Here is a 24,518-nt window from a genome sequence, read left to right on the forward strand (position 1 = left end):
GAGGAGAGGGAGAAGGCGTTTATCCTGGAACTGTCCTCAGGGAAGACCTGGTGTGGAGACGGGGTGAGGGGAGGGGTTGTGCTCTGAATATAACAGTAGAGACTTTCTCAATCGTCCTTCAGGAAGGGTGGGGCCAGTTACTCGCAGAGCTCTTGTTTTCCTGACTGGAGGTTGCACATTTGCCATCAGGGCTGAGGCTGAACCCGGCCGCTCCCCTGCTCTGCGCTCCCCCACACCTGCTTTAGCTGCTCTTGGAACAGCTGCTCGGGAGCAGCAGTGCAGAGACTCAGTGATGAGGCAGAGGGCCAGCTGCTCCAGGCTGGCTCAGCCTCGAGTGCATCTAGCGGCAGCCCAGGCCTGATCTGACACCCAGCATCCTCCTGATGTGGCCTGAACAAACGGCCGATATTCTAGCAAAACTGGAAAGTCAGAACTAGAAACCACAACTCTGAAGAGCTTGCCTGTTCACACAGCTATCACTTTTCTCTTAGTTTCTAGGTTTCTGTTAAGCTAAACTCACTGACCTGGTACCTTTGGACGCCCTGGGGTACTGTGGCCGGGAAATCTTCTAGAGCGCTTAGGAATCGGTCTGAAATTTCAGGAAAATGACGGCCATCCTGAGAGACATAATTCAAATCCAAAATGAGACAGAGATGCCGATTAGTCGATGATTGAGCTGGGCTGTGATTTATGTGAAAATGACTTGGGCAAAGTGTCCAAGACACGGCAGGGCCAGGCTGGCCTGGGTAACCCAAATCCACATCACCCCCCAGGATTTCACTTTTTATCTGAACATTTCTTGCCCTCCCTCCTTTTGCACATGATGTGGAACTGGACTGACTGGTTTGAACCTGATCTCAAGCCACCCGGAGGAGGGAGAGGCCTGCCAGCCAGCTGGCCCGCAGAGGCAGGGGGAGAAGCCAGGACGTTTGGGGCTGGACAAGCCCTCCCAGAATGGGCTGGAGTTCACTGGACACAAAGAGCCCCCGTCCTGATTGCTCTTCTCAGAACTCAGCTGTTCTGGAAGAGCAGTAAAATCAGGACGCCTCTCTGGGTGTCACTGAAACACATCAAGTGTCTGGATTCAGGAATTAAACAGCAGCAAGGACGATTCTGGTGAATGCGGCTGGTGAGGGGCTTCACGGAGTGAATGAAAACCAGACGCTTTAGGAACCCTGCACGGCGGGGTGGGGTGCGGTGGGGAGATGGGGTGTGCAAGGCAGGGCGAGAGCTACAATCACGATCGGAGGAGGAAAGAGAGAGAGAGAGTGTTTTGCTTTGCTTGACTTATTCCAGAAGTTTACAATCAGAAAATCTGGAGAGAAGCTACTTAAATATTAGCATAAGAGTAAGTTTTGGTATTTTTTTAAAATTTTTATTGAGTTAATCATAAGTTACAATCTTGTGAAATTTCAGTTGTACATTATTATTTGTCAGTCATGTTGTAAGTGCACCCGTTCACCCTTTGTGCCCACCCCCGACCCCACCATTCCCCTGGTAGCCACTAATCTGTTCTCTTTGTCTACATTTTTAAATTCCTCATATGAGTGGAGTCATACAGAGATTGTCCTTCTCTATCTGGCTTATTTCACTTAACATAAGTCCCTCAAGGTCCATCCATCTTGTTGCAAATGGGACGATTTTGTTCTTTTTTATGTCTGAGTAGTATTCCATTGTGTATATATACCATGTTTTCTTTATCCAATCATCTGTTGCTGGGCACTTAGGTTGCTTGCACATCTTGGCTATTGTAAATAATGCTGCAATGAACAGTGGGGTGCATAGGACTTTTGGGATTGCTGACTTCAAGCTCTTTGGATAGATACCCAGTAGTGGGATAGCTGGGTCATAAGGTAGTTCTATTTTTAATTTTTTGAGGAATCTCCATACTATTTTCCATAGTGGCTGCACCAGTTTGCATTCCCATCAGCAGTGTATGAGGGTTCCTTTTTCTCCACAACCTTTCCAACATTTGTTACTATTAGTTTTAGACATTTTTGTCATTCTAATGGGTATAAGGTGATATCTTAGGGTAGTTTTGATTTGCATTTCCCTGATGATCAGCGATGATGAACATATTTTCATGTGCCTATTGGCCATCTGTATATCTTCTTTGGAGAAATGTCTGTTCATGTCTCCTGCCCATTTTCTGATCGGGTTGTTTGATTTTTTTGTTGTTGAGTTGTGTGAGTTCTATATATATTACGGCTATTAAGCCTTTGTCAGATGTATGACTTGTAAATATTTTTTCCCAGGTAGTGGGTTGTTTTTTTGTTTCAATCCTGTTTTCATTTGCCTTGAAGAAGCTCTTTAGTCTGATGAAGTCCCATTTGTTTATTCTTTCTATTGTTTCCCTTCTCTGAGAAGACATGGTGTCCAAAAAGATCCTTTTAATACTGATGTCAAAGAGTGTACTGCCTACATTTTCTTCTAGACGCCTTATGGTTTCAGGTCTCACCTTTAGGTCTTTGATCCATTTTGAGTTTATTTTGGTGAATGGTGAGAAAGAATGGTCAATTTTCCTTCTTTTACATGTGGCTTTCCAGTTTTCCCAGCACCATTTGTTGAAAAGACTTTCTTTTCTCCATTGTAGGCCCTCAGCTCCTTTGTCAAAGATTAGCTGTCCATAGATGTATGGTTTTCTTTCTGGGCTTTCAATTCTGTTCCATTGATCTGTGCACCTGTTTTTGTACCAGTACCATGCTGTTTTGATTACTGTAGATTTGTAGTATGTTTTGAAGTCAGGGATTGTGATGCCTCCACTTTTGTTCTTTTTTCTCAGGATTGCTTTAGCAATTCAGGGTCTTTTCTTGCCCCATATGAATTTTAGGATTCTTTGTTCTAATTCTGCAAAGAATGTCCTTGGGATTCTGATTGGGATAGCACTGAATCTGTAGATTGCTTTAGGTAGAATGGACATTTTAACTATGTTTATTCTTCCAATCCATGTACATGTAATGTCTTTCCATCTCTTTATGTCATCATCCATTTCTTTCAGAAAAGCCTTGTAATTTTCATTGTGTAACTCTTTCACTTCCTTAGTTAAATTCACCCTGAGGTATTTTATTCTTTTTGTAGCGATTGTGAATGGTATTGTGTTCTTGAGTTCTTTTTCTGTTAGTTCGTTATTAGAGTATAGAAATGCTACTGATTTATGCAAATTGATTTTATACCCTGCAACTTTGCTGTAGTTGTTGATTACTTCTAAAAGTTTTCCAATAGATTCTTTGGGGTTTTCTATATATAAGATCATGTCATCTGCAAACAGCGAGAGTTTCACTTCTTCCCTCCCTATTTGGATTCCTTTTATTCCTTTTTCTTGCCTAATTGCTCTGGCCAGGACCTCTAGTACTATGTTAAATAAGAGTGGTGAGCGTGGGCATCCTTGTCTCATCCTGTTTTCAGCGGGATGGCGCTCAGTTTTTGCCCATTGAGTATGATGTTGGCTGTGGGTTTGTCATCTATGGCCTTTATTATGTTGAGGTAGCTCCCTTCTATCCCTGTTTTATTCAGAGTTTTTATCATAAATGGCTGTTGGATCTTGTCAAATGTTTTCTCTGCATCTATTGAGATGATCATGTGGTTTTTACTCCTCAATTTGTTGATGTGGTGTATCACATTGATTGATTTGCGGATATTGAACCATCCCTGTGTCCCTGGTATGAATCCCACTTGATCATGATGTATGATCCTTTTGATGAATTGCTGTATTCGGGTTGCCAAAATTTTGTTGAGAATTTTTGCATCTATGTTCATCAGCAATATTGGCCTGTAGTTCTCTTTTTTCGTGCTGTCCTTGTCAGGTTTTGGTATCAGCGTCATGTTGGCCAGGTAGAATGTGTTAGGAAGTGTTCCATCCTCCCTAATTTTTTGGAATAGCCTGAAAAAGATAGGTATTAAATCCTCTATGAAAGTTTGGTAGAATTCCCCAGGAAAGCCATCTGGTCCTGGGGTTTTATTCTTTGGGATGCTTTTGATTGCTGTTTCAATCTCTTTCCTTGTGATTGGTCTGTTCAAATCGTCTGCTTCTTCTTGAGTGAGCTTTGGGAGATTGTAGGAGTCCAAGAATTTATCCTTTTCCTCTAGGTTATCCATTCTGTTGGCATATAGTTTTTCGTAGTATTCTCTTATAATCCGTTCTATTTCTGCAGAGTCTGTTGTTATTTCTCCTCTTTCATTTCTGATTTTGTTTATTTGAGCTTTCTCCCTTTTTTTCTTTGTAAGTCTAGCTAGGGGTTTGTCAATTTTATTTATCTTCTCAAAGAACCAGCTCTATGTTTCATTGATCCTTTCTACTGCCTTTTTTGTTTCAATAGCATTTATTTCTGCTCTGATTTTTATTATTTCTCTCCTTCTGCTGACTTTGGGCTTTGTTTGTTCTTCTTTCTCTAATTCAATTAGGTGTAGTTTAAGATTGCTGATTTGGGATTTTTCTTGTTTGTTAAGATGTGCCTGTATTGTGATGAATTTACCTCTAAATACAGCTTTTGCTGTTTCCCATATGAGTTGATATGGCATGTTATCATTTTCATTTGTCTTGAGGTATTTTTTGATTTCTTCTTTAATTTCTTTGATGATCCATTGCTTGTTCAATAGCGTATTGTTTAGTCTCCACATCTTTGTGCCTTTCTCAGCTTTTTTCTTGTAATTAATTTCTAGCTTTATAGCATTATGATCAGAGAAGATGCTTGTTATTATTTCAATTTTTTTAAATTTGTAGAGGCTTACCCTGTTTCCCAACATATGGTCTATCCTTGAGAATGTTCCATGCGCATTTGAGAAGAAGGTGTATTCTGCTGTTTTTGGATGAAGTGTTCTATATACGTCTATTAAGTCCAATTGTTTTAGCTTTTCATTTACCTCCACTGTTTCCTTGTTGATTTTCTGTCTGGATGATCTGTCCAATGATGTGAGTGGGGTGTTGAGGTCCCCTACTATTATTGTGTTATTTTTAATATCTTCTTTTAGGTTTGTTAATAGTTGCTTTATGAACTTTGGTGCTCCTGTATTGGGTGCATAGAAATTTATAAGCGTTATTTCTTCTTCTTCTTCTGTTTTTTTAAAGATTGGCACCTGAGCTAACAATTGTTGCCAATCTTCTTTTTTTTTCTGCTTTTTTTTCTTTCTCCCCAAGTCCCCCCAGTACATAACTGTATATTTTAGTTGTAGGTCCTTCTAGTTGTGGCATGTGGGATGCCACCTCAACATGGCCTAATGAGCAGTGCCATGTCTGTGCCCAGGATCTGAACCCTGGGCCGCCAAAGCAGAGCGCATGGTCTTAACCATTCAGCCACGGGGCTGGCCCTGCATTACTTCTTCTTGATGAAGTGTCCCCTTGATCATTATATATTGTCCCTCTGTGTCTCTCTTTACCTGCCTTATTTTGAAATCTGTTTTGTCTGATATAAGTATTGTGACACCTGCTTTCTTTTGTTTGCTATTAGCTTGAAGTATTGTCTTCCACCCCTTCACTCTGAGCCTGTGTTGGTCCTTGGGGCTGAGGTGTGTTTCCTGGAGGCAACAAACTGTTGGATCTTGTTCTTTAATTCATTTTGCCACTCTGTGTCTTTTTATTGGAGAGTTCAATCCGTTTACATTGAGGGTGATTATTGATGCATGAGGGCTTAATGCTGTCATTCTGTTGCTCGTTATCTGGTTTTCCTGCGTTACCTTTGTTTCTCGTACTTTGTGTTTTAGCCTACCCATTGACTTCTGCAATTTCTTATGCTGGGTTTCTTAGATTTTTCCTTATTTATGTTTTGTGTCTCTGTTCTGTTTCTTAGTTTAGTGGCTACCCTGAAGTTTGTATTCAGAATCTCATGTATAACATAGTCCATTTTCTGGTGCTCTCTTACTTACTTGGCCTTTCCTCTTCCCCTCCTAAATTATTATTTTCATCTCTTATTCCAACTTGTGTTGTGAGTTTGTGGTTAGAGTGATAAGATTGTCTTTGCTTTGCTGGCTTCCTTCCCTTTATCCTAATGCTATAGTTGAATATTTGCTATCCTATTCTGATTCTGTCTCCCTACTCTGTGATTTGTGACCCCTTTCTCCCTTTTGTCTTTTTTTCAGGTATGAGAGCCTTCTTGAGGATTTCTTGTAGTGGAGATTTTTTTTTTTTTTTTTTTTTTACAAAGTCTCTTAGCTTTTGTTTGTCTGGAAAAGATTTAATTTCTCCCTCATATCTGAAGGATATTTTTGCTGGATAGAGTATTCTTAGCTGAAGATTTTTATCTTTTAAAGTTTTGAATATGTCATTCCATTCTCTCCTAGCTTGTAAGGTTTCTGTAGAGAAATCTGCTGAAAGTCTGATAGGGGTTCCTTTGTAGGTTATTTTCTTCTGCTTTGCTGCCGTGTGTATTCTTTCTTTGTCATTCATTTTTGCCATTTTTACTACTATATGCCTTGCAGTAGGTCTTTTTACATTGACAAATGTAGGAGATCTGAAAGCTTCCTCCACACACATTTCTCCCTCAATCCCTAGACTTGGGAAATTTTCTTCTATTATTTCTTTCAGCATTCTTTCTGTTCCGTTTCGCTTTTCCATGCCCTCAGGGATTCCAATAATTCTTAAATTGGATTTCCTCATTGAATCTGCTATTTCTCAGAGATTTTCTTCATTTTTTAAAATTCTTAGTTCTCTTTCTTCCTCTTTCTGGAGCCATTCAGCCTGTCTATCTTCGATTATGCTAATTTTCTCCTCTATGTTGTCTACACGTGCATTCATGGAATCTGTATTCTGTTTTATCTGATCCATTGTATTTTATATCTCTAGTATTTCTGGTTGATTCTTCTTTATAGTTTCAAACTCTTGTGAAGTAACTCCAGAACTCGTTGACTTGTTTCTCTATATTTCCCTTTAACTCACTGAATTTTTTGATGATAGCTACTCTGAACTCATTTTCACTTAATTTACCTATTTCCAAGTCCTCAGGACATACTTCTGTATTTTTATTGTTTTCCTTTTGGAGTGGAGCTTTTATAAATTGCTGGATGGTAGAGGAGCAGTTTTTTCACATGATGCTATTGTGCAGTTGCAGTTACAGCCTGCCACAACTAGATGGGGGTCAAGAGCTGTGCGTTCCCAGCCCCCCGCCTTCAGTCGCGATGGCGGTACACAGCGCAGGTTGGGGGAGGAGGAGCACTTTCTCTCGCATGCTGACCTGGAGTCCGTTCAGCACTTGCTCTCTGGTTTCCTGGGGCCCTGGCTTGATGGGGTCCCTGCACGCGAAAGCTTCCCCCTGTTAGTGGGTTTCGGCTGTGCGGGCAGTGGTAGTCCCGGACAATCCCGCAGATGTGCAGCCCCTCCCCCACTCCATCCCTCTCCCATGGCAGCAATCCCAGTCTCTAGGGGAGGGAGTGAAGTTCTCTCTTACCCCGTTCCAGCACCTCCGATGGGGGCTCCAGCCTCTCTGACCTCTGTCATTTGGCTGCTGTGGGTCTCTGACAATCTCTGTATTATTAGAATTATTGGTTGAAGTTCAGTTGTTCATTTTCTGGTTGTAGTTTGGAGGGGAGAGAGTCCCGGGTGAGCTCACTCCACCATGTCACTGATGTCACCTCAATTCCTGTTGTTTTAACCCACCCAGTTTGTGGTGCTTTGTTACAACTGCTCTAACGAAGGCAGCCAAATAAATCACTGTGCAGAGACGTGGGGTGTCAAGACAGGGGTATGGTCCACGTGCAGTGGGTTCTGCACAGGCCGCTCCAGCAAGTGCTCTGATAAGCAGGGCACAGCCTGACATTCTTCCCTGCTCCTGGGTGAACTGTGGCTACTTCAGAAACAACTGAGGGAGGCCCTGAGCTGGGCTGGGATGATGTGGGCTGGGGGAGCCTGAGGCATACTTCCCACCTGGCCTCAGGTGGGTGGAGGGTTTTCCCCATGTCAGACGTACCTCCCAGGGCCCCCATGAGCTGTTCCTCTGAGGGCTGTGGGAGGTTCCTGAGCAGCGTGTACATGGACATCACCATCCCGGGGGTGCAGAACCTGCACTGGGTGCCGTGGCTCTTGGCAATCCTCTCCTGGAAGGACATGTGGTCACAGGCCCTGCCTGCCTGCTGCCTCCGCCTCTCAGGGGGGAGGCTCTGCGTGCTGCATCTCCCTTGTCATGGGGGAGCCCAGGCCCTGAGAAGCCCTCCTCCCATTGCTCAGAGATGGCCAGTGCCCCCTTTCCCACGCTGCTCCTGGAGCAGGTGACTCAGAAGCCCTGTTCTAGCATTACAATCACTTCTCAAGCTCAAATGCCCAGTTCCTTCTAATGGGGAATTAGCAGCGTGCAGCCTTGATTCCCAGAGTGGGAAGAAGTCTCCAAAAATCATCAGTAAAAGGAAATTATGTGTAGGTTTCAGAAACAGCTTTCTGGAACACCTCCATATCGTAGTTCTGGCTGTGGGGCCGCCTCTTTTTGATGAGCTTGGAGACTATCTCCTGTTGACCTCACTTCACTTTCTTCTTTAAATTCTTTTGTGTTAGCTCAGAAGGAGCTCTCCTTTCAAAGGTCCAAGATTGTGGTCTGTGTCCTAGATCCTTGCTATTTAAAGTGCAGCCCCGGGACCAGCGGTGTTGGTTCCACCGGGAGCTCATAGGAAGGCAGAACCTCAGGCCTCTGCTCCAAACCTCCTGACTCAGAATCTGCGTTTGCAACAAGCTCCCTGCTGGGTCTCAGCGCTCTGAAGTTTGGGAGCCCTGCTCTAGATTCCGAATGTCATCCTAGGATTCGGGTTCATCAGCCTTGCTGTGAACGTCCTTTCTGATCTCCTCAGGGACTCTAGGAAAATTTCCTGCGTCCTTTGCCTTTGCTGACCTTCCTGGAATCGATTTTCACGTGGTTAAACCCAGAGACCCTTTGGGCTCCTCCTGCCTGGAAGGCCTTGCAGTGTTGGTGGATCTGGACCTATGACGCTCCAAACCCTGTGACAATGACAGAGAAATTCATGTGTTTTCTGCCAATGCAGGTCACAGTACTCTTAAAACCAGCCTCTCTTTGCCATCTTCAAGTTAAGATTTGGAGAAACAACTGTCCTTGTGCTCTGGCACAGTCACCCTCAATTCTGATTTTACTCCCAAGAACCCCATACCATAGGAGGTAACCCTGAATTTGATCCTGTTAGCCTCAGAGACATTTCATTCCATGCATAACATCCGTTGTACAATATTTGTCCCACAGCATAGTCCAATAGGTGTTAATTGATGTTTTTAAAGTCCTGCTTATCATTCAAGTAGAAAAAATAAGAAAAACGATGATCATCTAATAAAATGTGGAAGGATTTCCAGGCTTCTTTTAAACCACTTCACAGATATTATTATCATCTTGGTCAATATGCATCCAAAGCTTCTACTCACCTGACCCCACCCTGGCAGCCCCAGGCAGCACTGTGAGAGCAGCATTGGTCAAAAAGGTAAAGTCAAGAAGTGAGACGATGAGGACGTGCTCTCACCTGCACGGGGTGAAGCCTGGTTTTGATGCTTCCAACACCTTCCACGGTGGTGACAGCAGCTCCATACAGAGAGCAGATGGGCACCAGGCATGCAGTGACGGAGAAGTGTCTTTGTATGAGAAGTACAAGGAAAACCAAGAGGAGTGACACAGTTATGCCTCATGGGCATCGGGAAACCCCCAGGCCTCTCATTCAGCCTAGGGAATGGGGAACTGGAGGGGCGTCAGAGAGGAAGAATTTAGAGTCCTCTCTGCTGACTGTATTATCTGCATGAATTGGGGATCCTTAGGGTGAGTAGGGGCATTTTGAACTTCAGAAAAATTTTCCAAGCCCAGAACAGACCCACCTGGGTCTGGACTCAATGAGAGTGGGCTCAGGTCATCAGGAGTGTGGTTAGACCTCAACCAGTGTTCATTAGGACACTGATCCCACAACAGGACAAAGGCACACCTCTGTCTTCTACTCATATTGGAGAATTTTTTTGCTTGTTAATTTTAAACTCTCTGTGTAAGGTCACTCAACAGTGTTGGGTGGTCTGTGTTCTGAGGTCATTTCTTGATTTCTTGGGCCAGTGGATTTGGGAACAGCCCAAGTCCTGGAATCTGGCCCTTAATTAAAGGATGGAGTCATGGCCCAGGTCCCTGCAGAGTCCAACAGTAGAAAAGGCATTTGCTTCAGAGCCAGAAAATGTGGGGTCAAGTCCTTATTCTACAGCTTGCTAGTCATATGACCTTGAACAAGTCATTTCATCTCTGATCCTCAGTCTCCTCATTGGTAAAATGAACACTTTGTGTACATTGGGGTTTCTTAACCTGGGCCTTGGGAGGTCCGTGATCGCCCTGAAACTGTGTGTTTTCTGAGTAGAGGGCTCCCAGCTTTTCTCAGGTTTTCAGAGGGGTCTAAGATCTAGAAAGAGCGAAAATTGCAAGACTGGAAGATCCTTAGAGATCTTTGGCTGTGAGGTGAGACTACAAGGCTGGCAGAGAAGCAAAGCCTCCTCCAGCCTCTGGGCAGGATACCTTATCTTCCTGGACACGGGGTCGTGCTTCGACACCATCACGGTGCAGGCCCCACAGCCTCCTCTTCCGCAGGCATACTTGGTTCCTGTGAGGCGTACTGGAAAGGGGCGGTCAAGGAAAAGATTGCCTCCATGATAGTGGCCTCCCCAGGGTGTCTCTAGCCAGGAAGGTTTTCTTTGCGGGGTGAGGTGCAGGTCTGAGGAATCAGTCGCCTGCCTCCAGGTGTCAGTAAAGGCCACTCCATATCTTATTAGCTGTGTGACACTCGACATATTAACCTCTCCCTGCCTGCTTTCTTGCTTGCAAAGAGGGAAAAGTAATACCTACTTGATCTTCACAGGTTTATCATAAACATCTTGGAGGGTAATGGATGAAAAAGCCCTTTGGAAAATCCTATTTCCATCACAGGTGTTCTTCTGGGTTCCAATCATATGATCGGAAGACAACTGCTTTCTAGCAGTGTTACTAGTTTTGCTCAGCAGCTGGTATTGCATTTGAGAGCAAGCGAGTGAGCCTTTGGAGAAAACGCACATGCTTATCACGGCCCACCCTGAGCGCCCCTCGGCTCCACCTCCTAAGGGCAATTGTCCAGGTCCAACCCCAAATCTAGTTTCAGCCTCCACCCCTTTTCTTTAGTCATCCTTTTCCCTGACTGTGGTCGATTTCCACACAGTTTATGGACTGGATGTAGTTCACTAGAATTGCTAAGAAGACTTCGGAATCACTGACTTTTTTTTTTCTTTTTTGAAAGCCATGGGGCTTGTTCATCTAAATTAAGCCATAACTCAAATGCTTCTCAGAGAGGGTATGTCAGTGAGTGGAGTGGGCTGGGTGTAACTGGGAGCTCATGCCCCACTTTAGAGGACTAGGGACAGTCACTGCTCAGCCCTAGGCAGGTCCACTGTAACGCAGGAATGACTATCTTCTCATTTTTCATGAGAAGCTGAAAAATCTTGAATTTTAAAAATAAGAGATTTCCTAATTTTCAAATATCGACTACTAATTAAAAACCATGTGGGCTTTTAAACAAAACTTGCACAGGGGCTGATTCCATCAATTTGTCATTTTTCTCATTAATTTGGTTCTTTTTGGCTTCTCTGAGAGAGCCATTAGAGTCACCAATTACACTATGTTTGCTGTTACGATCTACCTTTCAGAGCGTAAAACGGTGGCAGACGACAGATGTAGGAAAGGCGATCTTCCCCTACGATCAGGTTCTCCCAGAGTCTGGAGAAGCTGGTTTCCCTGCAGGGCAGGCACAGGTGACACAAACCTTTGTTACCTAACCGCCTGCCGGGCATCCAGAAAGCCCTTACGGGAACAATTAGTGCTGACATGAGGAGCTTAGCTTATATTTCACTGGTATTAAAGCAGGATATAAGGACCTCTGGGGAAATTTTATCCTCAACAAGTAGCCCAGTTAACTTAATACCCTTAAACCATTGCCAAAAGCAAACAGAGAGAGTGGCCGAGGGGCTGACCGTCTGGGGATGGGTAAGTCTGATCAGTTCTCATGGTCACAGCTGGCCTAAGTTTCAAGGAAAACATAGACACGGCCAAGACATGGTCAAAAGGGTCCAGTTCTTTCGTAGGAAGGTCAGCAGTGTGACTTCCAGGTCTGCGTTCCTTTCCAGCACCTGCGTTGGGAACAGAACAGAGGTGATTATGGGGATTAAATCAGTGACCGGTAGAATGTCTGCTGCGGCTTGATTTAGGGATTGGGGTGTAATATGAGGCCCAGTTTCACCTGCCCTGTTTTTTTGTGCTCTGAGGGCACACAACTTTCACACGCATTTTCAGAGCAGGAGACTCACCCAGCAAGTGTGGCAACAACGGCCTTACGTGTTGTTAGAGCTGAGAACTGCAGCTGCGTAAAGACGCCCGAGGGGGAACAGGCCAAATGTGTACTGTTCCAGTCCCTGGCTCCTTGTCCTGACTGGAGGGGGCTCCACCCAAATGGGTCACAAGGGCTCCCCTGGAGCTAGTGGGCTCCTGCTATCTCTGCCAGCCAGGGTGTCACCCAGCACTTACCTTCCTCCCGTTCACGAAGAAAACCAACTCGTCAGATCTTGACGGGCGGGGCATTGCACCTGTAAGAAGCTTCGCCTCACGCTCCAGGGCGGAAGGCTCCTGGGCACCAGCCCCAGAAACGAGCGGGCAGGATTTGGGTCCAGGAAACTGAGAGCCCTCCCTGAGTGAAGCCGGGCCGCCTGGAGCCCCTGAGAGCAGGGCAGCAGGTGGAGACTTCTTTAAGTCCAGGCGCCCGCGTGGCCCAGCCTCTCACCCCGGGCCTCACTCCACCTCCCACCAATCCCGCTCCAGAGCTTGCTGCACACAGCCCACACCTCTTCTGGCTTTTCCTGAGGTTGGCGAGCTTCAGTGTGAAGACCACAAACAACATAAGCCCGCTCTGCACAATGACTCAGCCCCGGGAATACATCCCGCATGGATTTCATTCGTTTCCAAAAGAGCTACAAGTGGGCTTTCTGAGACCTCCCACTTCTCCAACATTTCTTACTTCAGCTGCAGAAATGTCTCCTCGCTGGAAATCATATGGACAAGACCAGCTTGTGTCCCAGTTAAAGTGGAGGCGGGGCGTCACATCTACCAGCCGCTCTGTACCCTTCCTACTTCCTCCCACTGACAGGATGCTTCCACCGGAAAATAGTGATCTCGTCAAGGCAACCACTTTACAGATAAGTAAAGTGAGGCCCATGATCTCAGTGGCTCAGGTCGTGCAGGAAGTAAATGGCAAAGCAGGAACTAAAACCAAGATCTCCTGGCTTACGACATCTGTAAGTGCACAGACAGAGACTTGCTAAAAGGAAAATACCCTTGTGGGTCTCTCTGAACATGTCCAGTTAGACATCGGTAGATAAGCCAAGCAGTTCTTACTCCTTCTGCTAAAGGCATGAAGACTTTTAGAGCCCGGGACTGGCCTCTCTGCAGTGAAGCAGGTAGCTGCTCGGGTCTGGTTTCAGGGGAGGAAGCCAGACTTCCCGGTCCGGACACTTCCTTCCCGTGGGTGTGGGGCCGGCACACGGCCGAGAGTCAGCCTTTGTGTTAAGGTGAATCACCGTGTGACAGTGCCTCAGGCAGAGACAGCAAAGACCTGGCATCCTCTCGGCATGGCCAACGGAGGAACATCCTCTTTCCCACTCGGTCCAGATGTGGCTGCAGAATCCCGCCCCACAGAGCTGTTCCAGAAAACCCTCCTCATGCCACGCTGTCGGCAGCCTCCAACTCTCTTTACAGTTCTGATGCCTGGGTCCCAAGCACACTCGTCCTCACACACCTGGGGAGCTAGTGTTCACACACCTGTGCTAGTGTTTGGGGGTGTGTGGGTGCTTCACGTGTATTAAAAAGGTGCTGAATAAACCCAACGCAGGGCCACGAGAGGAGAGCGGGAGATGGTGCTGAGAATTGGGTGGGACGTTCGCGCCAGCCTTTTGGATCCTGTCACTCCTGCTAAGAATACCCCCAGTAGCTCTCTGAGGTGGGAACACAAGGTCAGTCTCCTTAGCTCCGTGTGCAAAGCCCTCCACAGCCTGGGTTTCTGGCCTCAGACTCTCTTGCTCTCCAAAAAACCTCCTGTTCTGGTCAAACTACTCTTCTCGTCCTCGCTCTTGTGTGTAAACCGGCCCTTCCCTACCTGAAGCCTTCCATCGGCCTCCCACCCACTGACCAAAGCCCCGTAGGCTTTCCTCCGAGGCCTCGGGGGCTCGACCCGCCCGCCCCTCTGGGCACATGTCAGCCACTTTCTCCCTGGGTCACAGCCCCTGACATGCTGGCCTTTCCCCTGCTTTGCGCGCGTGCTGAACTCTCTCCTGTCCGCGGCCCTGGGGCATGCTATCCCCTCTGCTTGACTTCTCTTCTCTGACTTGGGCGTGGCTGGGGCCTTCTTGTTCTTTGGGGCTGACGCTTCCCTGATCACAGGCTGAACAGCACGTCCCTCTCTCTGCTGCCACCTCCTTCCCTGTCCCCAAAGCTCTCGCTACTGCCCGACGAGGACACTGGCTCACCTCTTGGTTAGCTTTCTCCACTAGAATACAAGCTCCACGAGGGTGGGCATGTTACTTTCAACTTGCTGCTGTGTCCCCAGGCCTGGACCGATGCCTACCGCCCAGTCAGTGCCCAGGAGTATTTGCTGAATGACTGAAGGAGGCTCTTCCATGTCTGCATTGATAACAACCCCATTTCTGTCCCACTGTGACTGCCCTCCCTCCCTCTTTAACTGGCATCGAAAAGCAGCATCAAACCTCTCTTCTTTTGTTTTTAAAGATGTGAAACTTTTTTTTAAAGTATGCTTTTTTCTTTTTTGGTGAGGAAGATTGGCTCTGAGCTAACATCTGTTGCCAATCTTCCTCTTTTTTTTTCCCCCAAAGCCCCAGTACATAGTTGTATATCCCACTTGTAGGTCATTCTAGTTCTTCTATGTGGGATGCTGCCACAGCGTGGCTTGATGAGCAGTGCCATGTCTGCACCCAGGATCTGAACTGGTGAACCTCGGGCAGCCGAAGCGGAACATGCAAACTTAACCACTCGGCCACGAGGCCAGCCCCCCAAACCTCCTTTCCTGCCTTTCTCTCAATTCCAAAAACACTTGCCGATCCAACCAGCTGCTCCTTTAATTTTCATTTATAAACCAGGAAACAGGTAACTAGTCGCTCATGTGCCACGAATAGTTGGTTGTCTTGTCAACATCTGTGTCCCATTTTCCCAATTAGGTCTTAAGCCCCTGGAGGTTAGAATAGCTACTTGTGTCCCCCACAATGCTCCGCGTGAATGACAGTTTGTTCACTGAGGGTTAATAAATGCTTGCCTGATTACCTAAAATACTTTACACGAGGAGGCATTAGGGATTCATTCATTCAACCAGTAGTTATTGAGGCCCAGCCTGCACCGGGCACCGTGTACAACCAATCTGCAAGGTTTCTTTCTCCAAGGGGTCTGTGGTTAGTACAAGAGACAGTTACTGTGCGCTTACATCTTTGCCTTGGTGAGAAGCACGGAATGGAGGGTTTAGCTTTGCTTCGGGGAGAGGCATCAGGGAGGGCCTGCGGAGGGACATCAGGCTGCAAGGGGGGCCATGGGAACGGGGGGAGGCAGGCAGGGAGGGAAAGCGGCAGGTGGAGAAGAGGCCCTGCTGACGGCTGTGGCCGCGTGGGGGAGACGCGCCCGGGGCAGTGGTGAAGGGGCACAGTCTGTTCACCCTCTTGCTCTGCCCTTTAAAAAGGGCCATCAGCGCAGACGAGGGCACACGATTCCACCTACGGCAGCCCGGACGCTGCCAACAAACAGCAGGAATCCTGGTGTTCCAAAATATTCATAGGCATAGACCCTTCGGCGTCAACAGAGAATACGAACATCGAACACAGAAGAACAAGTCCAGGGTGCCAACACCAGATTACAGCGTTAGAGTTGGAAGATAGAGGACTTCGGTTTAGGAAACCAAATACATTTACTGCTGGGAAACTGAAACCCGACCTTGAACGGCCTTAGAGGAGTGTGTCACAAACTTGTTTGGCTGGGCAGCTTTGTTTGCGTGAAATCCTGTGAAGTATAAACACGGGGAACAAAAAGCTTCCTGCCTGGCCCCGAGGAGGGCTGAGGGTGAGGCCTGAGCTTGGTTTTCTCTTCTTCACAAACCGCCAGGGCTCTGGGACTTCAGCGAAACATCGCCAGCTCGGGGTAAACAGAGGTGGCCCAGTGCGAGGGTAGGATGCTTCCCGCCAAGCTTTCCTGACTCTCGGGTCTTATTCAAGACAATGAGAAAGAGCAACCACTTCTTTTTCCTGCCCTCTTTTTTCTTTAATTGAAAGGGAAGACTAACTTTCTTCACATTTAAATGGATTGTCCTCGTGGGTGAAAGAAACTCTACATGCATTGACCCAGGCGCTTGTGTGTTTGTTATAAAAAAGGTCTTATAAGTCACGTCGAAGAATCCTTGTTACCAAAGAAAAACTCATATTGGAAATGACACTGGCCTCCCCTACAACGCAAACACCCTTGTTTCTGGAAAAAGTCGTACTGAGCCCTGCTCACGGCTGTCAGTGGAAAAGTCCTGGACTCTGCTTCTGCGGCCCTGGGTGCTGTCGTCCGTTTTGAGCTCTTCGCAGCCCAAAGGTGGGACACAGGCAAGCAGATGGTGAGCCCTTTTTAGGCCCCTTGCGCTGGTCATTCAATGCCCAGGTTCCAGCCTCCATTCTCTCCCTTTCTGACTAGGAGGTCCCTTCCCTTCCCCTCCCAGTTCTGCTCTTTGCTGAGCCAGGCGTCTGCTGGGCTTAAGGGAAGCCAGGAGCCAGTGAGGCCTCGGACTATGTGGGAGAGAGTCTCTCCCGCCACAGACTGGCGGAGTGCCTAGAAATCCGCATCCTGAAAAATGTGACGCTGGAGGACAGGTTGGTCCTTTGGGGGTGTGGGTGGGGTGGGGCATGGAGAGAAAGTTTGACATCCGTGTGCACAGGAGGTCAGGAGTGCCAAGCGGGTGGGCTGAGTCCTTCCTGCTCTGGGTCTGGGAGGGTCTGAGCACTCAGGAGCCCCATGGCTGCCAGGCTCCCTCCAGGTTCTTCACCAAGCACTGTCAGCCTTCCTTCCGCTACCTGCCGGCCCGTGGGGGTGGGGCAGGGTCGCTGTGCCTTCGGGAGCCTGTGGCTGCCTCCTTGACCTGCTGTGGCTTGCACTGTGTTCCCTGATGTGACCTTCTCTGGAAATCAGATCTTTGCAGATGTAATCAAATTAAGACAGGTCATACTGGATTAGGGCCCTACAGCCAGTGACTGGTGTCCTTTTAAGGACAGGGAGATTTGGAGACTGAAAGGAACACACGGAGGGAAGACAGCCGTGTGAAGACGGAGGCTGAGATTGGAGTGATCTGTCTACACTGAGGAATGCCCAGGATTGCTGGCCACTACCACAAGCTAGAGAGAGGCAAGGGAGACTTCTTGCCTAGAGCCGTCAGAGGAAGCATGGCCCGTCCACACTTCGATGCCAGCCTCCTAGCCTTCAGAACCGAGAGAGAAAAAGAGCCTGTTGCTTTAGGCCAGCAGGGCCTGGTACTCGGTGAGGGCAGCCCGGTGAACGCTCGGACAACCCAAGCGTTAGAGAGACGATCATTCAAAATAGACAGAGCACACACTCAGTGAAAGAGAGCTGTTGGAGGAGACGACTGTCAATTCGAACTAAAAGAAGACATTAAAGGGCAGCCCTCATCGAGGCTGCACCTTCCATCACAGGCCCAGAGCGCAGGGACTTGGGGGCAGAGCAATTTCAACGCAGGGGCCACTGCCACCCTGCCCCGCCGCCCATCACGGGCTAAGCCCCACGGACAGAACATCTGGACAGAATATCTCATAGGTACTAGGCTGAAAGATCAAGTTTTCTATGAAGGAAAAAGAACCAGCCTGGCGTCTGAGCGCCTGGCTGCCGCAGCGGACGCTAGAGGGCAGGAGACCAGCAGCTGCAGGTTTCTGAGAGGCAGGACGGGCCACGGGGACCTGTCAGTGGAGCAAAACCCCATCTTCCTGCCAGGGCAAGGACCAGCCAGCAGAGGGGGAGAATCCAACAAGAACAAAGTCCACAAGAAGGGCGAGGAGGAGGGGAGGGCTCAGTGGACAGGGGCGGGCTATTTGGGAAAGTGTAACATAAATGCTAAGAAGAGCCATTCTGTAAGGGAAATTCAACTCATATTCTAGACCTAAAATAGACAGCAGCCTCAGCAACTGACGGGTTGAAGGCTGCTGGGGAGAAGGGGAAAGTAGAAGAGTTCCTAAAGTATTGTTTCATCGGGGCAAAGGGCGGAAATATGGGCAGAGATAGAGCAGGAGGCCAGGAGAGGGCCCCTTTTCATGGGGAGACATTTGGTATCTTGTTTTCAAATAGTGGTACAGAAATATGTGTCTGTTTATTAAAGCAGGTAAATGGAAATGTGCAACTACTGGTACAGTAGAACTTCCAAATTAGCAAGAGAAGGAAGGGACTTTCTCATCACTTGCACAAATCAGCAAAAATAATGAAAAGGAAAAATGGAAAGCACAGGTTAAAATATATCACATTTTGTATTACATATTATACATGGTATAATTTATATTTTCTGTTATATATTATATGTATAAATAACTAGAAAATATTACACATTTTAAATAATTGTAAGAAATATAAATTAAATGAATTCTATGACTTAGAAATAATGACTAGCATGGGCCGGCCAGGTGGCACAGTGGTTAAGTGCACACGTTCCACTTCAGTGGCCTGGGGTTTGCAAGTTTGGATCCCGGGTGCAGACACAGCACCGCTTGGCAAACCATGCTGTGCAGCCATCCCACATATAAAGTAGAGGAAGATGGGCACGGATGTGGTAGTTGCCTGCTCAGGGCCAGTCTTCCTCAGCAAAAAGAGGGGGATTGGCAGCAGTTAGCTCAGGGCTAATTTTCCTAAAAAGAAAAAAATTGAAAAAAAAAGAAAAGACTAGCAGATTGGATTAGGAAAAAACCCTAGAATCTAGATATACACCATTTATAAGAAACATATTTAAAGTGATAAACAGGGGATGAAAATAAAGAGGGGTCAACAAGATAACAGGCAAATGTAAACAATAAGACAACTTACTATGGAAAGAATAGAAAATATTAAAATTATCATGGAACAAATTAATTTACAGATGAATTTCCTGTGCTCACTGAGATAATGCCAATGTTAGTTCAACTCTCCTAGGTGTAAACAAGTGGAAATTCTCTCCAATTACTCTTATAAACTTAGTAAAATCTTAAGGCCAAAACCCAATACGGACAGTAGAAAAATACTGTAGAACCACTCTGCTTCTGAATACAGACATAGCGACCCCTCCTTATCCACGGGGATACTTCCCAAGACCCCCAGTGGATGCCTGAAACCACGGGTAGTACCGAACCCTGTAGATGCTGTGTTTTTTCCTATACATACATATTTGAGGTTCCACAGCAAAACTAGCATGAATTTCTTTTTCCTTCTTCACAGTTTCACGGATAGAAGATTCATTCTTGCCCTGGATCTTAGTAACCTCACCACACATTTGTTTTCTTTTTTTATTAAGTGGAGAACTTTCACCTTTTCTCTTAAAGGAAGCACGTTATGGCTTCTCTTTGGCATATCCGAATTGCCGGCATCACTGCTCTTGTGCTTTGGGGTCCCTATTAACTAAAACATGGGTTCCTTGAACACAGGCACTGAGCTACCATGAGTAGATCTGATAACCAAGATGGCTGCTAAGTGACTAACGGGCAGGTGGTGTACACAGTGGATCCGTTGAACAAAGGGATGATTCACGTCCCAGGAGGGACAGGGCAGGATGGTGGGAGATTTCATCATGCTACTCAGAACAGCGTGCAATTTAAAACTTATGAATTGTTTATTTCTGGAATTTTCCATTTAATATTTTCAGATCATGATTGACAGCAGGTAATTGAAACCGTGCACAAAGGGGAGATTACTGTACAAAAATTCTAAATAAAATACTAGTGAATAGAATCTGGCAATGTATCAAGGGATAATATATCAAGTAAGCTTTATTTCTGGGACACAAGTGGGTTCAACATCAGAAATCTAGCACATTATTAATACTAACAGCCCATCACATCAAAATAAAGGCGGAAAACTGATCAAATCAAGGATGCTATTAAGTCACTTGATAAAATTCAGCAGCCACTCCTAGCAAAACTTTAAAGCAAAGAGAACAGGAGGAAACTGATGAAATAAGAATATTTACAAAAACCGATAACTACTATTATTGTTACAGGAAAAATAAAAAACAATTTCAAATAAAATCAGAGATTAGATAGGGCCGCCCTTTCTTACCATTACTGGGTCACTTTACCTCGGAGGTTATGACGCATGTAGTAAAATAATGGGAGAGTGAAATAACTGGGGTAAATTGATGTCCACATTGGAAGAGAAGAAAACAATCTAGTAATTGGATGTAGTCAATAGTTTTTGTTACTATGCAAATACACACTTAAAAATGGAAGTGGAAGAATATTCCATTCACAGTAGCTCCAAGAATACTCAAGAATAAATTTAAGCGCCCAAATTTAAGAAGCGTAGGATCTAGGCAAGAAACGAAATTTACACACAGAGGAAGACATATAACGTTCTTAGATGAAAAGTCAATTCTCTTAAAATTAACATATAAATTTAATACAATTCTACTTAGAATCATACCTAGGTTTTTAGAGGAAATTGGATAAAGCGATTTTTGTTTTGAATGAGACCAAATAGCTAAGAGGAATGTGAAAAATAGCAGTGAGGGAGCACTTGCCATGGCGCCTATGTTAACATGATATTGGTGCAAAGATAAAACAACTAGGTCAGGGGAACTGATGAAAGAATCTAGAAATAGATCCCAGTATCTATGTGAATTAATGAAGGACAAAGTGAGACTCTCATAGTCTATTCCCTACCAAGTGAATTAAATGATTGACATGAGGACTAAAGTCCTTTGACTATAACTTTTGGAAAATGTTAGATATTAAGTATCTATTAACATTATAATTAACACGGGCATTTCCATCACTTTTGGGGCTAAATTTATGTTTTCTTTAATGCTTCTTACAGACATGCCTTCTGTCAACCGAGGGCTCAGAAGTGTAAAGCTCTGCAGAGCCATATTTTCTGGAACACTTCTACAGGGTCACTTATTTACACAGAGCAAATCAATTTTCTTGACCTATCAAGTATCAACTCCAGATAATGAAACTGAGTTAAGAGGCTTTTCTCTGAGGGTTTTGTCATTAATAACAGCATCTGGCACACAGTGTGCTGATAATGAATTTAATCGAGTGCACTGGAATAAGTATGGAAAGCACTTGGCACACAGATAGTGTTGAATTTCTGGAGCAAGTACAGACTTGTTACATACATAGTAAGCTGTGTATTTCTTTGAATGTAAAATTATTCTTCCCCATAAAGGGGATTCATCCAGTGTATAACTAAATGATTTACTGCTTATAGCTATGTAAGATTTGCATATTAATAAACTCACAAGTCAGGAAGAATCACCTTGGTAGATCTGTGTGGCAGACATGGAGGTGAGGTGCCCAGATCCCCTTTCAAGAAAGGGCGTGCCGCCCAGCTTCAGGAGTGTGGTCAGCATGTGGTCCCCAGCTGCCAGCTCCTTTGGGGTCTGCCTTGGGGCAGAAAGCCTCCTTTCCCTCAAGGTCACGCCCTTCCTGGAGCAGCCCCATTGGTGACAGTGATATGGGGAACACACACCCTACATTCCAGCCTGGGTGGGACAACTCGGTGGGGCGATGCTCGCTCCAGGGCCCCCGCTGGCTTCCTGATGTTTCAAGGGCCTGTGTCGCAGTTGGACTTCTCCCTCTGCCCAATCCTGCTTCCTCACCCTTCCCTTCTCAGGTCTCGATCCCCAAGAAACATCCTGCTCCCCAAACTCTGTCTCAGCATCTGCTCCCGGAAAACTCAACCTGTGATACTACGTGCGCTGGTAGTGTGAAGAATACGGCCAATTTATATCATTGAAAATATCAAGTGCAGACGATTTGAAGATTTTTCCTTAAAAGAAACGACGCTGATTTCCCAGCCCTCCTGTCCCAACCCTCTTTTTACCTCTCCCAGTTCTAAAGCCTGAGAGCGTGCCAGTGTCTGCAGGTTCAAGATACTGAAGGGAAATCAAGTCCCTCCCTGCCACCACACACTCAGCTCCGGCCCTGCGCTCCTGCAGGGTGGCACAAACTGCTCCATCCTAAACTTTGGGTCCAGGAGAAGCAGGACATCCTCGGCCCCATGGGCACTTTGAGTTGAAAGGAGAAGAGCAGCCAAGTGTCGCTCCTGCCACCTGTTATTTCTCTTCTGACAAACTTGTACTGAGCCCATGATGGAGCAGCAGTAATGGTCAGTTTCTACGAGTGACAAGCATTAGCGGTTCTGCCCAGAGTTGATAAGGATCACACGCTTTTATCATTGAAAGGGCGCTTGACCATTTACTGAGTCCATCGGTTAAAAAGATTGTATCTTACACTTTTAGCACAACTATCGCTGTAATAACATTTAAAAGTAGACAGAAAATAACAGCTATTTATCTAAATTAGTAATACAGATTAAGTTTGTAATATAATAGACACTGTAAATTGTCAACTTTTAAAGACATTAGAATATTAATCCTATGTTTGAAAGCTGCTATCCTTTAAAATGTACTATTTTTGTAAATACTTCCTCCCCAACCTCAACTCTTCAGGTTAATTAAATACTACTGAAAAGATCAGACTTATTTTGTAAAAGTTCAATTTCTGTGTTATCGGAGGCCTTGCCCACACGCTCTATAAAGTATAATGCTTCTAAAATTAATTTGTGTTTGTGATAAAGGTGTCTTCCTATTTTACTGTTAGAAAAATATACCAGTGACCCTATTTTTACTGATCTGTCTGGCACATTGAATTTTGTGGGTTGGGTTCCAGGCAATCTAGATTATTGGGAAACTCAAACAGACACTTAAAAACATATGTACACACACACACACTTTCTTAGGGTAAGAGACACAGCCTGGCGAGCATTTTCTTTAGAAAGAGGCCGTTCCCTTCGACCGCCAGCCTCCCCTTCCTCCAGTGTGCTCTCTCTCACGCACACAGTTGCTATACACTTGTTCCTCCACCACGAAGTTACTGTTAATAAACGCGGGGCTTTGACATCCAGCACACAGATCCCCACAGATGACCGAGTTTGTTTATTTGTGTTTTCAAACCTCACAGCGGACCAGACATCTTCTCTGGCGCAAGACTGCATTTCCTCAGGAAAATGCAGCATAAAATAGCTAAGGATTAATTGACAAAGAACCCTGAGGGTTTCGTGTCCCTTTGATATGGCAAAGGGAAGGAGGTGCTGATTTCTCCTTTTAGATGCGAAGCCAGAACAAGGGACTCCCGGGTGAGTGAGATCCTTTTACTCAGCGCGGTTTCCCAGGGAAGGAAGAGGCTGTGCTGCGTGCGTGGTGCTGAGCATTTTGGGGGGCTGCTGCCCGAGACCACAGGAGCCCATTACGAGCACCTCTTCCAACTCCGTGTTCAGAGACCTCACAGTGGGAGTGGCTGCCACCCCGGAAATTGGCCACGTTATAAATCACGGATTTTTCCAGGAGGGCAAGTTGTTACCAGCACCCACTGGCTTTGGGGAGTCTAATCCTGAGAGTTTGGGGGGGTGCATGATTTTACTGAATTGTGAACACATTTCTGAAGAACAAAGCAAGAGGAGCTGTTCCAGGGTAACAAAAATTCCACCATGTTTTGAAATCATGATGATGTAGATCTTCAGGTAATGCAAATGAAAAGAAGAACTTTTGATTCTAAACTTCTTTATATCTTTCGGTGAAATTTCACCTTTTGGTGAAAAATTGTATCCTAAAACATAATCATGCGGTGACTTAAACCACAGAGAATAGTTAAAAGATGCTAAAATTATCCTTGACAATTGGGGACCAATCTATATTTTGCTCTGGTTTGAAAATTATAAGGTCAATAACGTATTCTTACATTTTCTAAGAAAACGTAGGATTAAGACACACGGATGGACCAAGGTGTAAATGTTGAAGGATCATCTCTGGGAATCTAAAAAAAGGTCAAAAGCAGCAAGATAGTTATTAATAAAACGTTGTATGACAAAAGTTGTAATTCAAAAGAAAAATTGTTTTTAAAACAAGAACAACTCGATGTCCATTTAATTCTTATCAAAATTATGTAATTTTCATATTTATCTCAATCTTGGGGTCATGAATCTCCTTACCCTCATAAACTTTTTATGTTTGGGATGAGACGCAGCTTACCCTGAAGCCCTGTAATTTCAAAGGCCTAAGGTGAGCTCTGACTCTATACCACAGACTCGCTTAGGGCTGCGGTGGGCCGTTCCAATACTCCCATGCAGGAGTGGTCTCTGATGATAGTTCTAGATGTATTTTTAGCAGCTGGAAAATGGAACTGTGTTCTATTAGCGTGCGAGTACAAGGCATATCAAGATGTGCCCAACGACTTGATATCTTTAAGTTATTTTTATTAGTTTGCTTAACAAAAACTTTCTGTGTAA

General features: G+C 45.6%; 2 protein-coding genes across 3 annotated transcripts in view; both read right to left on the reverse strand.

Moving 5' to 3' along the window:
* LOC106829471 (aldehyde oxidase 2-like) overlaps positions 1 to 12,712 on the reverse strand; it is a 48,704-nt gene extending 35,992 nt beyond the window's left edge. The window contains exons 1-5 of the mRNA XM_070508345.1: positions 12,489 to 12,712; positions 12,037 to 12,094; positions 10,458 to 10,554; positions 9,439 to 9,547; positions 525 to 617 (exon numbers count right to left, since the gene is read on the reverse strand). Coding sequence (XP_070364446.1) covers positions 525 to 617; positions 9,439 to 9,547; positions 10,458 to 10,554; positions 12,037 to 12,094; positions 12,489 to 12,542 — 411 coding nt within the window. The 5' untranslated portion in view covers positions 12,543 to 12,712. The remainder of the gene's footprint in view (positions 1 to 524; positions 618 to 9,438; positions 9,548 to 10,457; positions 10,555 to 12,036; positions 12,095 to 12,488) is intronic.
* Positions 12,713 to 13,175: 463 nt separating this feature from the next.
* The window catches only part of LOC139039772 (aldehyde oxidase 4-like), a 67,042-nt gene continuing 55,699 nt past the window's right edge, over positions 13,176 to 24,518 (reverse strand). For both annotated transcript variants that reach the window (XM_070508342.1, XM_070508343.1), the window contains exon 35: positions 13,176 to 24,046. In XM_070508342.1, coding sequence (XP_070364443.1) covers positions 23,993 to 24,046 — 54 coding nt within the window. In that variant the 3' untranslated portion in view covers positions 13,176 to 23,992. The remainder of the gene's footprint in view (positions 24,047 to 24,518) is intronic.

This window comes from Equus asinus, chromosome 4 (genome assembly GCF_041296235.1).
Source record: "Equus asinus isolate D_3611 breed Donkey chromosome 4, EquAss-T2T_v2, whole genome shotgun sequence".
In the NCBI taxonomy this organism is placed as follows: domain Eukaryota; kingdom Metazoa; phylum Chordata; class Mammalia; order Perissodactyla; family Equidae; genus Equus; species Equus asinus.